This window comes from Manis pentadactyla, chromosome 3 (genome assembly GCF_030020395.1).
Source record: "Manis pentadactyla isolate mManPen7 chromosome 3, mManPen7.hap1, whole genome shotgun sequence".
Classification (NCBI taxonomy): Eukaryota; Metazoa; Chordata; class Mammalia; order Pholidota; family Manidae; genus Manis; species Manis pentadactyla.
This window is the reverse complement of record NC_080021.1, coordinates 128,674,201-128,689,683: the sequence shown is the minus strand read 5'-3', so window position 1 is coordinate 128,689,683 and position 15,483 is coordinate 128,674,201. Positions and strand designations below refer to the sequence as shown.

Here is a 15,483-nt window from a genome sequence, read left to right as displayed (position 1 = left end):
GTCCCCGACCACAGGCACACATGCACACGCACAGCATATACACACGTACATGTGTGCATGCCACACACCCCACACGAGACGTGCACGCAAACATATGCACAGCCACACAAGTACATATACAGGTACCTATGCACACACACGCACACACAAGCATGCACACCAACACCCCGCACAACCCTGGCTCACCTGGTTTACCCCTGTACAACACGCAGACACACACATACATTTACACAGATACATATGCACATCCACTGTCACACACACGCACCCGCACACGCATGCGCACACACACACACACACACACACACACACACACACCAGAGCTGAGGAATAAGAACAACTTAATTCCAGCTGCCTGGGCACCACCCCGACATGGGTGGTGGGAGTGCCGCTCCCTGAAATCCTGTAGCACCCTGGCCAGGGCCAGCCTACCTTGTTGAGAAAGTCTCCCTGGGCACAAAGCTCATTGATGTAGGTCAGGAGACCCGGGTCTGGATAGACGCCCTCCTCTCCCTGTGGCGGCTTGGAGCTATCCTCCCCACGTTCTTCACCGGGCAGCCCCTGAGTTGGGCCGCTGGGCCCCAGCAGCCCCTCCATGATCTCCAGGCCCTCTGCCACGGCCTCGAGGGGGATCTCCGTCGGCGCCTCGGTGTGCGGGCTCTGCCGGCATCGCGGTGGCTGGGCATTGGCGGACTGGGCCCCGGAGCTGGCCTTCTCGCGGATGCGTGCTGAGGAGGGTGCAGGGAAGGAGTGTGGGTAGGCTGGCCGCACCTTCCCAGCACTGAGCGTGCTCAGGGAGGACGGAGCTCGGGGACATTCCCGTGGGGGGTCATGGCCAGCTGGTCCGCAGGCACCAAGGTGTGGAAGGGGACACAGGGCCTCCGAGGGCTTCATGCTGGGGAGGGAGGCCCGCCCTCCTCCCAGCCCCCTGCCCCTTCCAGCACCCCTTGTGGGTCTCTGATCAGGGCAGAGGGGGGTGGCCATGTCCTAAACCTGGCCCATTCCCGTCGGGACCAAGGGAGACCCCATGCTACTGGTGGCATCGAGGTCACTGCCCAATGCGCCCGGGATGAGTAGGACCGTGTTGGGGACCGCAGCCTTCCCAGGCTCCCACTGCCTCTGGCCTTTGGCTCCGGGGGAACACGGTGGCATACCTCGCTTCTGGCCCCGCTCTGGGGCTGAGGGCGCCCGAGGAACAGGCCTGAGGGGTGCTGGATGAGGCACGCCCTGCGCCGCCTTCATCCACTGTGCGTTCTGACATTGCCTCGCCTCCTCGGCCTCGAACTCCATGAACCTGGGGCGAGGGAGGCACGGTCCCTTGAGGAGGAGGCCTCCCGGGCCCAGGCAGAGAAGCAGTCAATGGAGAGGTCAGACGGAGAGGGCATGGGGTGTCATGGCCCCGGCCATGGTGGGGAGGCAGGCTGCCTGGGACACCCGACCCCATGTACAGCCCCAGGGCCAGTGTCTGCACCCTCCCCCCCAATGCCCTGAGACCTTCATGTCTAGACAGAAAAGGTCAGCGTCTGGCCAGGTGGGGCTCTGGGGCAGGGGAAACGAGTAGCCAGCCTCCCAAAGTGGGGGGGGCATGATCCCAGAGGGGTACAGGTCTTCATCCTGCCCTTGGCCCAGGGCCCTGACTCACCTTCCCGCCATCACATAGTAGATGCTGCGCTCTGACTTGCTTAGACAATGCCACTTCTGCACGCCCCGCTGCAGGACCTCCTCCCGGGTCATGGTGGGGTTCCGGCGGGCCAGGGTCCAAAGCACTGGGCTGTAATTCGCCCACTGGGGTCAGTCACCATCTGCAGCCCGGAACCTGCCCACCCCACCTCACACTGTGGAGCCCGCATCCCCAGCACGGAGGACTAAGCCCAGGAGGAGACCGGCAGGGTCTCGGCGGTAGAGGCCAGCCTTCCGGGCCACTGTGGTGCCGCCTGACTCCACAAGACTCCGCCACGGACTGCGGCCGCCCGTGCCCTCACACCGCAGCTGCCCACTGTGGCCTGGAGAGCTGGGCTGCTCCTCAAATTGGCATTTTCCAGCTAACAACGACAGGCATCAAATGGGCGAGCACAGGCCACGCCATCAGACACCCTGCCTGGACAGCCCAAGGCGCGGGCTCTGCAGGCCTCGGAATGCAGTGGAGTGGCCAGTCAGGAGGCGCCCGGCCATGGTGGGGCTTCCCCGCCCTGGGCTCCGAGTGTGCCGCCCCACCCGCCCCAGTCCCCCCTGCCTCTCCTGGCCTGGACCCTGCACCCAGGAGGGCAGTTGGGCAGAGAGCTGTCTCCTGGGCCCTGGGGTCCCCCGCCTCCCTGAGGGGATGCCCAGGTATCATCCCCTCAGCCCGGTGTTAAAACGGGCAGAACCCTGAGACCGCAGCCTCCAACCCTGGGCCTGCCGGCCAGGGGCCCCACTGTGAGCCCGCAGCGAACCTGTGGTGAGCATTGCAGCCAGAGGCCGGCTGGCTCACAGGGACCGCTCGCGAGATGCGGCCTAAAGGATGTCACCACCAGAAGTGACCGCCTCCCGACAACCAGCCCGGTCAGAGCGAGGGCGACACCGCCCTTGATCCAGGCTGGACACCGTGGCTTCCCCGTTGGACGACACTCACATGAGGAAGCAGGACAGTGCCTCCGCATCGGGACTCTGGGGCAGGTGCCTGCGGGCCAGGGGCTTGCAGTGCTGCCAGCGCCGGAACTTTTCGTTCACGCTGGTGCGGTGGCAGGCGTTCCCGGGCGAGGCGGTGGGCTGCGAGCAGGCCGGGCCGCTGTTCCTAGCGGCCCCAGGTGGACGAGGACTGGCCAATGCTGGGAGCCCGCCAGAGGCCAGCTGGGCAGCTGGCACTGCAGCTCGAGGTGGACGGTGCAGGGACCAGCCTTCATCGCTAGCCTGGGTGCTCCAGGCAGGAGGGGCGGGCAGGATGGTCTTCACTCCCGAGGCCGCCAGGAACTGGGGCACAGGACACACAGCACCCCCACAGAGGGCCCCAGGAGTGCTCCCATGGAGAGGGGCCTGAGTCACGACAAAGGTCTGAGGCTGGGGAGCCTGCACGGGCCTCTGTTCCGGCCAGACGTGCACAGTGACGTTGCAGGCCCCGGGCCAGCCTGGGCCACAGCTGGCCTGTGCTGCCACCAACGGCGTGCTGGGAAGAGTCGGCAGCACCAGGGTGCTTCCTGGGGGCAACACTGGGCCCAGGACGTTCGGTGGGTGCTGCTGCCAGGGGGCCCAGTGTGGCGGGCCGAGGACGGGAGTGGCTGAGGCAGCACTGTGAAAGATGACACGAAGGTGCCAAGGTTGACGGTCCCCTGCGGGCCCGGCACTGGAAACGCTGTCAAGACAGGAGAGGTGCTGAGAGAATCTGTCCTGGGAAGGGTGCCCGGGACTCAGGGGCCGGTGTGCTGGTGGAACCGGGCAGGGCACAGCTGTCCGCAGGGGACAGTCAGGCCCCGACCAGCTGAGACCGTTCCCCTGGAAATGTCTGCCCCACCCGGGCCCCCGGCCCACTCTGCCAAGAAGAGACCTCCCAGCAGGTGCTGCGTTTGTGCCACCAGGCCCTGGCCTCATGGCTGTCTCCACACAAGACTTGCAGACACCTGCCTGCGGGGACGACCCCGACCACAGCCCGTGAGCCGCAGGGCACTCATCCCCCGGGTATGGTCCGGGACCTGGGGCCTTGAGACCCGGCAGTGTCTAAAACACCGGGGCCCACGCCCCTCTGCTTTGCGGTGCCCGTGCCCACGTAAATCCCTCTCTTTCTTGCCTGACACAGCACACCAACGCTCTTGAAATGTCCCTCTGCGCGGGAAAGGCCCCGGGACCCTGACTGACATAACCCATCCAGAACCACCCACAGCACACCCTTAACATGGGCCAGGGTCCCTGCCACCGCTCAGGAGCTCCATTCCCAGGAGAGGGTCAGTGGAGGAGGTCTCGTGTGCCCTGAATTCTGTCACTCGACAACCAGTGTGGCCTGCAGAGCCTGGGAAAGGGCTGGGAATGGAGAGCAGAGGGCAGTCAGGGGAGGATCCCTCCGCTTTGGAAAGGAATCAGCACGTGTAGATGTCCCACGGGACAGGCAACCATACTCCACGTCCACTATCATCTCTGGGTTAGTGCCTCGCACACAAGCAAACGCCTCATCTCAAAGGTGAAACGCAAAGCTCAAGTTTGTGAGACACTGGACAGGAGGAAGTGGCTCTGCAGAACTGAGTCTCCTCACAGGGAGAAGGATTCAGGATGACTCAGGAACCCAAGCCCTATCCTGCTGGCGTCACCCGGCTGCCCTGTCCCCGGTGAGCCCAACAACAGCCCACTGCCCAGAGGAGAAGAGCTCTGGCTGGAGGGAGGGTGGCAGGTCTGGGCTCCGGCAGCCAGGGGACGCTGTGGACTTGCTCGTGGAGAGGACACGTGCCTGCAGACTTGGCCACAGATAGGGCCCCTGGACAATTTTCTGGCTCAGGCCAAGTCTGTCTACCTCTCCTAGCGCACTGTGGGGTCTGGTAAAGTGCAGTTCAGATCCCTTGGGATGACATCGTGGGGCCAGCCCTGTGCCCAGGAGGGTGACTCAGGGCCGGGCTTTCCCGGGACCACCCCCCTCCGTGCCACCACCACAGCCTCCCCAAACGCAGGGTCCACGGCGCGTCTCCTTTCTAGAAAGCAGCAGCGTGTGGGCGGCAGTCCCTTCTCCCTGCTCAGGGCGCTTCCCTTGTGTCACCTGACCCACCTCCAGAAGCCACCTCCCCAGGGCTACCTCAGCTTTCCAGAGGCCTCCCCGCACCTCCCAGGTGAGATACCCTGGGGCCCAGAGCTCTCTCCCCCCTTGACGGTCTAACCACTGTGCCCGGATAACAGTCACATTTGAATCCCAGGGACCGGTGGGCGGTGGCCCCTGAAACACTGCCACCCAGCCTTCAGGCCTTACCTCCTCCTGAAGTCATCCCCACAGGCTGAGATCCGACCGCAGCTGCTTGGCCGTTCCACCTGGGGAACCGAGTCCAGGACCAGAGAGCAGCCTCCTCCACCAACTGCTCAGGATCCCACTCAGGCAGGGCAAGTTTGAATGTAAACAGGCCTAGAATGTAGGGGCCCAAGACACTCTGCAGTGGGGGAGGGGCAGAGGGCAGGCGGGCTGGGGGCACGAGGGAGGGGGAGACATTCCACGGGCACTCTGGCAGGTGGGCAAGAGCACAGGTGCTCTTCCAGCTTACAGCGCCACACCCTCGGTGGGTGCCTCTCTTGGCCGCTTACAAATCGTTTTTCGGGCTCACAGCACCAAGGTCCTAGCTGATGTTCCCGCTACTTTCATTCCGTGACCATCGACCTAGTGTGCGGCCGGGGCCCCACTGCTTCCTACTGCCCGTCACTGACTTCCACAGAGGCTAGGCTTTCTGAACCCATGGGAACAGGTGCTCTGATGAGCACGCAGGTACTCATGGCCACGGGCAGCCCTGCGTTTGAAATGGGGATGTCCGTGCAGCCGCGAGCCTGTTCGGGGCACTGTGCCCGTCGCGCTTCAGGAAGCAGCCCGTGCGTCCCCAGGGCTGTGTGTGGAGGCCCTGCAGACCCCAGCCAGGCCCCCGTTGCTGGAAAGCCCCAGCCCATCAAAGAAAGGCCCTGCAGACTCCACGTCCAAGACCAGAAATTCCTCCTTTGCGTTTCTTGGAACATCACCCTCCTGCTAAATATGTATGTTTACCTTTTTAATGGTTTTAATGTACTATCTCACACAAGTAAGACCTTCGCATGATCCACAGTCCACTGTAAACACGGAAAGTACAGTGGCGAGTCCTCCTCCCGCCTCTTTCCCAGCAGCCCAGATCGCTGTCCACCGGGAACCGGTGTCATCTGATTGTGCAGATCTTCTCAGACATGTGCTATGTGGCCAAAGGCAAATGCATTCTCTTCTTATTTTTTAAATGCTTTCAGTTTTCTCTTCTGGTGAAAATTCATTTATGTTCTGATATATTTGCAGATATTTACAGCCTTGCAAGCAAGCCACAGTGAGCTTTACTTAACAGAACTCCTGCTGGGGATTGAGAAAAGAACAACTTGCAGACATCTCCCAGGACTTGGGTTTTTATCATGGGAAACCTTAGATGATTTTCACCAAGGAACTTCATATTCAGAGGGATGATGAAGCACAGCATGGTACTGAGACACTCACGAGAGGCAGGCTTCCCTCTTGCTTCCTCCACCAATTGTGGACAAGATTCTCCCTCACGGCTTTCATGTAGGATTTGCTTGTTCTTCTCAGGACCACCGACTGGAAAACCGCACGGTGGAAAAATTATCTCGTCCCAATTCCACACCTCTTTTTATATGACTCCATCAAAAAACCTAGGCTCCAGAAGCAGATAGAATTGTTAGCCCAAATGTGTTTGAAAACACCAGCCACGCAAGGGGGAGATGACAGTCCTCTGCACTCTGATTTCTGACCATCCCTGCAGGAAGGCCAGGGGCGGGTGTCTTTCGAGAAAACAAAAATCTCCGGACGTGGGTCTCAGGCCTTAGCGGACAGAGGATCTTCCTCCCAGTCAGGGAGGAGCAGCAGAATGGGGAGATCACGTGTGCACACAAGGTTTTAGTGTGGTAGGTGAAGCTGCGGAGTTGACACCCGGTACCCACCTTGCAACAGGCCGGACGGGTGTGTGGAGCTTCTGGGAATGCATTACAAACTCAAGTCCCAAAGTGGCTTCTGCTGCCTGTCTTTTTCATTGCCAGCTCAAGTGCTGCAAAATTCCCTCTGGAAGAGGAGGGGAGTAAAGCTACTCCTACACTGCCTGCTATGCCACTTCAGTTGGCCCCTTGGCCCGTGTGGATCCAGGTCAGAGCGCCATGCTCACGGAGGAGGGTGTGCCCGCCACCCTCCACGCGGAGGCGTGCTCGCCGGGAAACCTGCATGCACTCAGCAGGTGCCGTGAAGGGGACACGTAGTGCAGCAGGCCTGCGGAAGAACCCCGAGTGTTTCCCGGGTGGGTCTAGAGCTCTGAGCCAGGAGTGTTCTCTGAAGAGTTATTTTTACGTTTTAGGCACTAGTCCATTGTGAGACGTATGTTTTGCAAATATTTGCTCCCAGTCTGCAACTCGTCTTTCCATCTTGTTAAGGCGATCACTGGCAGAGCAAATGTTTTCACTATCGTTGAGGTCTGGCGGGAAGCTCTGGAGGGCCGCCCCTGGACTCGGGGGCGGGGCGCGAACCTAGGGAGTCAGCGCGCTGCCCGTGAGGCCTGTGAGACAGGACGGCTGCGAGGCAGCCAGCCCGCGGTGCGTGGGCCCGGCCGCCGAGCGCAGGGTGCGGGCTGGGGGTGCGCAGTCCACAGGCGGCGGAAAGGAGGCCCGGCTCCGACGCCCCGGGACCCTGAAGCCGGGTCCTGCCAGCCGCGGATTCCCGCTTCGCCTCGCGCGTCGCGCGCACGCGCGCCACACGCCCAGGGAGCGGGCGGGCTCCGGGCGCGCGGACCAGCGGCTCCAACGGCTCCCAGGATCCCTTGCGGCGGACCGCTCGCGCTGCGCACGAGCGCGCGGGGCGGGGCCAACGGCCGAGCGGCCGGTCGGGGGTCCGCGGCGGCTAGCCCCGCCCAGCGCGGGAGGGGACGTGGCCGCCGCGTCCTCGCTGCCGGGGGTGGGCGGGGACGCACGGGCGGCTGCCGGCCTCCAGCACCTCGCGGGCTCTCGGCGCCGAGCTGAGGCGGCCCCGGATGATGACTCAGAAATAAAAGGGGTCATAGCAGATAATTATGGACAGCTATGTGCCAACAAATTGGATGACCTGGAAGAAACGGATAAATTCTTAGAAACATAATCCACCAAAACTGAATCAAGCTCAAATAGAAAGTCTGAACACACCAACAACAAATGAGATTGAATCAATTTTTAAAAACCTCCCCAAACAGCAAAGTTCAAGATGGCATGGCTTCACTGGTGAACTCCACCGAACACTTAAAGAGAAATGTAAAAAGTCCTTAAATGGTCCCAAAAAATTGGATAGGAGGGAGCACTTACAAACTCATTTAGATGACCAGCATTACGTGATACTGAAGCTAGACAGGACAATACAATACAATACAGTAAAATTACAGGCCAATATCCCTGATAAGCATAGATGGAAAAATCCTCAACAAAATTGTAGCAAATCAAATTCAACACCACATTAAAAGGATCATACACAATGATCAAGTAAGATTTGTTCCTGGGATATAAGGACAGTTCAACATACCCAAATGAATGTGACACACTGAATTAACAAAAGGAAGGAATAAAATAAGCTATCTCTATCGATGCAGAAATGGGACTTGAGAAAATTCAGCACCCCTTGCACGGTACAAACTCTCAACAAATTGGGTGTAGAAGGAATGTACTTCAACACAATAAAGGCATATATGAAAAACCCACAACAAGCATACTCACTGATGAAAAACTGAAATCTTTTCTTCTAACGTTAGGCAGAAGGCAAAGGTGCCCACCCTCACTGTTTCTATTCAATAGCACCGAAAGGCCCAGTCAGGGGAATTAGGGGAGAAAAAGAAATAAAAGGCATCCAAATCAGAAAAGAAGTAAAACTATCTCTGCTCATGCATGTCACGATCATACATGTAGAAAACCCTGAAGTGTCAACAGCAAAAACTCTTAGAACTCATAAACCAATTTGGCAAACTTGCAGAATACAAAATCAACATATAGAAACCAGTCATGTGTCTAAACAAAAGCACTAAATTACCCTATTCACAGAAGGTCCAGCCCTGGGGGGAGGCGATGGGACAGCAGTGTGGGCATCGTTGAAATGCAAAGGCCCTGAGGCCAGCCTCTCAGGCCACAGCTACATGGGGCCTCCTACCTCAGTGGACGGGACGCTCCTGCACAGAAATCCCCCAGAGAGACGAGGTGCCCCCCCCCCGCCCAATCTCCTTTCTGAGTGCCCCGATTCTCCTTCCCAGCCCGATGCCCTCTCTGTGCTGAGGGAAGAGGGACTGTCCACCAGCCCACACATTTCATGCGCCCACCGAGGCCGGAGGATGGGCCTTCCACGTCGGTTGTGGAGCCTGTCCCCTCATGACATGCCTTTCCTCTCTGCTCAGCCCCCCAGGAGACCCTGATGCCTGAGCATCCCCCAGCGCCCCAGCCCGCTTCAGCGAGAAAGGGAGGGCCCCCTCTAGACAACGGCTGTCTGCAGGCTCTGTCCAGAAAGTGGGCTGGTGCTGCAGAGAGCAGAGGGCCAAAGCAGCTGCCATCCTTCGAAGTTTGGGGTCCTGTGATGACGCTGTGTCCTGGGGACTCCCAAAAGCGGCCTCCAGGAGGGCAGAGGTGGGGCGGGGGAGGGCTTATGCGGGCGGTGGGCAATCGGGAGCCATCTGGAGAATGCACATGAATGTGGAGGGGGAACGGGGACATCATCGCCTTGGGTCCCGGAGCCCGGGACCTTCCTGCTTTCGGCGCCCTTTCCCGTGGAGAAGCCCAGATGCCACTAGGGGCAGAGACGCCGAGCCTTTCGTGACAAAACAGGCTTTATTTGCATTTGCATACAAGGCCCAAATGGGCTGAACACCCCCACCGCCCCACACCTTTCCCACCACCCTCTTATCCCACCCCCCAACCAGCCACCCCCAGGGGCCCTGCCCTCCCACCTCTCCCACCCCACCCTCCCTGTCCCACAGCAGCCAGGATCAGGACTGGGATGTGGAGGAGCCCGAAGCTGCCCTGGAGGGCCGACTCCTCCCTACTGGCTGCAGGGCCGCTTCCTACCCTTCCCTGTGCCGAAAGGGTCCCCCCTTCTCTTCCGGGGCTGTGAGGGGCAGCCCAGCCCCAGAGCCAAGGCTGGTCCCCCAGCGACCCCGAGGCTGGCCCCTGGCAGGGGTGTCTTCCCAGCAGGGGCTGGGCCTGCACACGGGGCCCGACTGCTGGCCTTGCCAGCTGGAGGGCCAGCGGGGCTGAGGCCCGGCTTCTGGGGAGAGCGGGCCTGGGGTACTCCAGGGCGGAGGAGGTCTGAGCCTGGAGTAGGACTCTGGGGCAGTCCCCAGGATGGCAGTGTGTGCTGAGATGCCAGGAGGAAGGCCAGGCTGGGGAGCTCCTCCTCGCCCTCACTGGGCCTGCCCGTGGGCCCCAGGGGCTCCCGAGCAGGACAGGTCTCTCCCGGAGCAGTGGCGAGCCTGGGCCCCAGGCTGGGCGAAGTGCGGCACCGAGCCTGGGGGGCATGGGGCCGCCAGCCAGCCTTCAGGGGAGGGGGCTCCTGGCGTCCTGGAGAGGCAGCGAAGGCTTCGGGCCTCCACACGCCAGCGTCTCCTCGGCTGTGCGCCTGGCGCTGCCCGCAACCAGACTCTGGTGGGCAGGCTTGGTCGCTGGCCCCTAGCTGGGGGCCGTGGCCGTGCCTCTGGGGATCCTGGCCGGCCTCAGACCCAGAAGGCCTTGAGTCCAGTCGGGGTGTGCCGTGACTCGCGGGGGCCTGCACACCCTCCTCCTGCTTCAGTTCCAGGAGTCGCTTCTGCTCCAGCTGCGAGGAGGGAGGGCACCGTGAGGCCGCCCGAGAGGCGGAGGCGGTGCCACGCCAACGACAGCCGCTGCGGCTCTCCTGCCAACCTCACCCCCCAGCTTGGTGCCCCGGCCGGCGTCCTCTCTCTCCTCCCCGGCTCCCCCCATCCTCTCCCTGCCGTACTCCTGCCCGGCCCCCACCCTCAGAGAGGCCCTCCCTGCCACTTCTGCCATGCAACGCAGGGGAACGGTCAGGAAGGAATCCTGTCCTGGGGTCCCCTGCCCTGGCACACCCGGGCTGCCTCTCTCCAGGCTCACCTGTTTCCTTCCCTTTCCCAGCTCACCTGTGCCAAAGACAGTCCTTCCTCCTGCTCCAGCTCCTCAGCGAGGGCCAAGAGATCCAGCTGGGCTTCCGGGCAGGGCAACTCCGCCAGGAAGCGTGGGTGCAGAACTGCGTCCGCCTGGCCCAGAAGGAAGAGGCTGTGAGCATCCTTGGAGGGAATCCCCTGGGCACCCAGAGGACCCAGAGGGCGAGGGAAAAGCAGAGACCAGCCCCAGCCTCCACAACAAGGAGGTGTTGGAAAGACGTGGTCACGGTCCCCGACCACAGGCACACATGCACACGCACAGCATATACACACGTACATGTGTGCATGCCACACACCCCACACGAGACGTGCACGCAAACATATGCACAGCCACACAAGTACATATACAGGTACCTATGCACACACACGCACACACAAGCATGCACACCAACACCCCGCACAACCCTGGCTCACCTGGTTTACCCCTGTACAACACGCAGACACACACATACATTTACACAGATACATATGCACATCCACTGTCACACACACGCACCCGCACACGCATGCGCACACACACACACACACACACACACACACACACACCAGAGCTGAGGAATAAGAACAACTTAATTCCAGCTGCCTGGGCACCACCCCGACATGGGTGGTGGGAGTGCCGCTCCCTGAAATCCTGTAGCACCCTGGCCAGGGCCAGCCTACCTTGTTGAGAAAGTCTCCCTGGGCACAAAGCTCATTGATGTAGGTCAGGAGACCCGGGTCTGGATAGACGCCCTCCTCTCCCTGTGGCGGCTTGGAGCTATCCTCCCCACGTTCTTCACCGGGCAGCCCCTGAGTTGGGCCGCTGGGCCCCAGCAGCCCCTCCATGATCTCCAGGCCCTCTGCCACGGCCTCGAGGGGGATCTCCGTCGGCGCCTCGGTGTGCGGGCTCTGCCGGCATCGCGGTGGCTGGGCGTTGGCGGACTGGGCCCCGGCGCTGGCCTTCTCGCGGATGCGTGCTGAGGAGGGTGCAGGGAAGGAGTGTGGGTAGGCTGGCCGCACCTTCCCAGCACTGAGCGTGCTCAGGGAGGACGGAGCTCGGGGACATTCCCGTGGGGGGTCATGGCCAGCTGGTCCGCAGGCACCAAGGTGTGGAAGGGGACACAGGGCCTCCGAGGGCTTCATGCTGGGGAGGGAGGCCCGCCCTCCTCCCAGCCCCCTGCCCCTTCCAGCACCCCTTGTGGGTCTCTGATCAGGGCAGAGGGGGGTGGCCATGTCCTAAACCTGGCCCATTCCCGTCGGGACCAAGGGAGACCCCATGCTACTGGTGGCATCGAGGTCACTGCCCAATGCGCCCGGGATGAGTAGGACCGTGTTGGGGACCGAAGCCTTCCCAGGCTCCCACTGCCTCTGGCCTTTGGCTCCGGGGGAACACGGTGGCATACCTCGCTTCTGGCCCCGCTCTGGGGCTGAGGGCGCCCGAGGAACAGGCCTGAGGGGTGCTGGATGAGGCACGCCCTGCGCCGCCTTCATCCACTGTGCGTTCTGACATTGCCTCGCCTCCTCGGCCTCGAACTCCATGAACCTGGGGCGAGGGAGGCACGGTCCCTTGAGGAGGAGGCCTCCCGGGCCCAGGCAGAGAAGCAGTCAATGGAGAGGTCAGACGGAGAGGGCATGGGGTGTCATGGCCCCGGCCATGGTGGGGAGGCAGGCTGCCTGGGACACCCGACCCCATGTACAGCCCCAGGGCCAGTGTCTGCACCCTCCCCCCCAATGCCCTGAGACCTTCATGTCTAGACAGAAAAGGTCAGCGTCTGGACAGGTGGGGCTCTGGGGCAGGGGAAACGAGTAGCCAGCCTCCCAAAGTGGGGGGGGCATGATCCCAGAGGGGTACAGGTCTTCATCCTGCCCTTGGCCCAGGGCCCTGACTCACCTTCCCGCCATCACATAGTAGATGCTGCGCTCTGACTTGCTTAGACAATGCCACTTCTGCACGCCCCGCTGCAGGACCTCCTCCCGGGTCATGGTGGGGTTCCGGCGGGCCAGGGTCCGAAGCACTGGGCTGTAATTCGCCCACTGGGGTCAGTCACCATCTGCAGCCCGGAACCTGCCCACCCCACCTCACACTGTGGAGCCCGCATCCCCAGCACGGAGGACTAAGCCCAGGAGGAGACCGGCAGGGTCTCGGCGGTAGAGGCCAGCCTTCCGGGCCACTGTGGTGCCGCCTGACTCCACAAGGCTCCGCCACGGACTGCGGCCGCCCGTGCCCTCACACCGCAGCTGCCCACTGTGGCCTGGAGAGCTGGGCTGCTCCTCAAATTGGCATTTTCCGGCTAACAACGACAGGCATCAAATGGGCGAGCACAGGCCACGCCATCAGACACCCTGCCTGGACAGCCCAAGGCGCGGGCTCTGCAGGCCTCGGAATGCAGTGGAGTGGCCAGTCAGGAGGCGCCCGGCCATGGTGGGGCTTCCCCGCCCTGGGCTCCGAGTGTGCCGCCCCACCCGCCCCAGTCCCCCCTGCCTCTCCTGGCCTGGACCCTGCACCCAGGAGGGCAGTTGGGCAGAGAGCTGTCTCCTGGGCCCTGGGGTCCCCCGCCTCCCTGAGGGGATGCCCAGGTATCATCCCCTCAGCCCGGTGTTAAAACGGGCAGAACCCTGAGACCGCAGCCTCCAACCCTGGGCCTGCCGGCCAGGGGCCCCACTGTGAGCCCGCAGCGAACCTGTGGTGAGCATTGCAGCCAGAGGCCGGCTGGCTCACAGGGACCGCCCGCGAGATGCGGCCTAAAGGATGTCACCACCAGAAGTGACCGCCTCCCGACAACCAGCCCGGTCAGAGCGAGGGCGACACCGCCCTTGATCCAGGCTGGACACCGTGGCTTCCCCGTTGGACGACACTCACATGAGGAAGCAGGACAGTGCCTCCGCATCGGGACTCTGGGGCAGGTGCCTGCGGGCCAGGGGCTTGCAGTGCTGCCAGCGCCGGAACTTTTCGTTCACGCTGGTGCGGTGGCAGGCGTTCCCGGGCGAGGCGGTGGGCTGCGAGCAGGCCGGGCCGCTGTTCCTAGCGGCCCCAGGTGGACGAGGACTGGCCAATGCTGGGAGCCCGCCAGAGGCCAGCTGGGCAGCTGGCACTGCAGCTCGAGGTGGACGGTGCAGGGACCAGCCTTCATCGCTAGCCTGGGTGCTCCAGGCAGGAGGGGCGGGCAGGATGGTCTTCACTCCCGAGGCCGCCAGGAACTGGGGCACAGGACACACAGCACCCCCACAGAGGGCCCCAGGAGTGCTCCCATGGAGAGGGGCCTGAGTCACGACAAAGGTCTGAGGCTGGGGAGCCTGCACGGGCCTCTGTTCCGGCCAGACGTGCACAGTGACGTTGCAGGCCCCGGGCCAGCCTGGGCCACAGCTGGCCTGTGCTGCCACCAACGGCGTGCTGGGAAGAGTCGGCAGCACCAGGGTGCTTCCTGGGGGCAACACTGGGCCCAGGACGTTCGGTGGGTGCTGCTGCCAGGGGGCCCAGTGTGGCGGGCCGAGGACGGGAGGGGCTGACGGCAGCACTGTGAAAGATGACACGAAGGTGCCAAGGTTGACGGTCCCCTGCGGGCCCGGCACTGGAAACGCTGTCAAGACAGGAGAGGTGCTGAGAGAATCTGTCCTGGGAAGGGTGCCCGGGACTCAGGGGCCGGTGTGCTGGTGGAACCGGGCAGGGCACAGCTGTCCGCAGGGGACAGTCAGGCCCCGACCAGCTGAGACCGTTCCCCTGGAAATGTCTGCCCCACCCGGGCCCCCGGCCCACTCTGCCAAGAAGAGACCTCCCAGCAGGTGCTGCGTTTGTGCCACCAGGCCCTGGCCTCATGGCTGTCTCCACACAAGACTTGCAGACACCTGCCTGCGGGGACGACCCCGACCACAGCCCGTGAGCCGCAGGGCACTCATCCCCCGGGTATGGTCCGGGACCTGGGGCATTGAGACCCGGCAGTGTCTAAAACACCGGGGCCCACGCCCCTCTGCTTTGCGGTGCCTGTGCCCACATAAATCCCTCTCTTTCTTGCCTGACACAGCACACCAACACACTTGAAATGTCCCTCTGCGCGGGAAAGGCCCCGGGACCCTGACTGACATAACCCATCCAGAACCACCCACAGCACACCCTTAACATGGGCCAGGGTCCCTGCCACCGCTCAGGAGCTCCATTCCCAGGAGAGGGTCAGTGGAGGAGGTCTCGTGTGCCCTGAATTCTGTCACTCGACAACCAGTGTGGCCTGCAGAGCCTGGGAAAGGGCTGGGAATGGAGAGCAGAGGGCAGTCAGGGGAGGATCCCTCCGCTTTGGAAAGGAATCAGCACGTGTAGATGTCCCACGGGACAGGCAACCATACTCCACGTCCACTATCATCCCTGGGTTAGTGCCTCGCACACAAGCAAACGCCTCATCTCAAAGGTGAAACGCAAAGCTCAAGTTTGTGAGACACTGGACAGGAGGAAGTGGCTCTGCAGAACTGAGTCTCCTCACAGGGAGAAGGATTCAGGATGACTCAGGAACCCAAGCCCTATCCTGCTGGCGTCACCCGGCTGCCCTGTCCCCGGTGAGCCCAACAACAGCCCACTGCCCAGAGGAGAAGAGCTCTGGCTGGAGGGAGGGTGGCAGGTCTGGGCTCCGGCAGCCAGGGGACGCTGTGGACTTGCTCGTGGAGAGGACACGTGCCTGCAGACTTGGCC

General features: G+C 62.3%; 1 protein-coding gene across 1 annotated transcript; it reads right to left on the bottom strand.

Annotated features, from left to right (window-relative positions):
• Positions 1-9,712: 9,712 nt before the first annotated feature.
• On the bottom strand, positions 9,713-14,702 carry LOC130683116 (NUT family member 2B-like). Its single transcript, XM_057499389.1, has 8 exons — positions 14,675-14,702; positions 14,130-14,386; positions 13,669-14,006; positions 12,700-12,828; positions 12,212-12,351; positions 11,490-11,896; positions 10,806-10,922; positions 9,713-10,483 (listed from the first exon to the last, which is right to left on the bottom strand). The coding sequence occupies exons 1-8, from the start codon at positions 14,700-14,702 to the stop codon at positions 9,713-9,715; spliced, it is 2,187 nt and encodes a 728-aa protein (XP_057355372.1).
• Positions 14,703-15,483: the final 781 nt, after the last annotated feature.

Excerpts from the sequence above, each read along its gene's own strand:
- LOC130683116 (XM_057499389.1), bottom strand. The coding sequence starts at position 14,702 with ATGAGTGCCCTGCGGCTCACGGGCTGTG. Across the intron at positions 14,007-14,129 it reads CCTGCAACGTCACTGTGCAC|TTCCTGGCGGCCTCGGGAGT; the intron begins GTCTGGCCGGAA and ends CCTGTGCCCCAG. Across the intron at positions 12,829-13,668 it reads GCACTGTCCTGCTTCCTCAT|CCCAGTGCTTCGGACCCTGG; the intron begins GTGAGTGTCGTC and ends GGCGAATTACAG.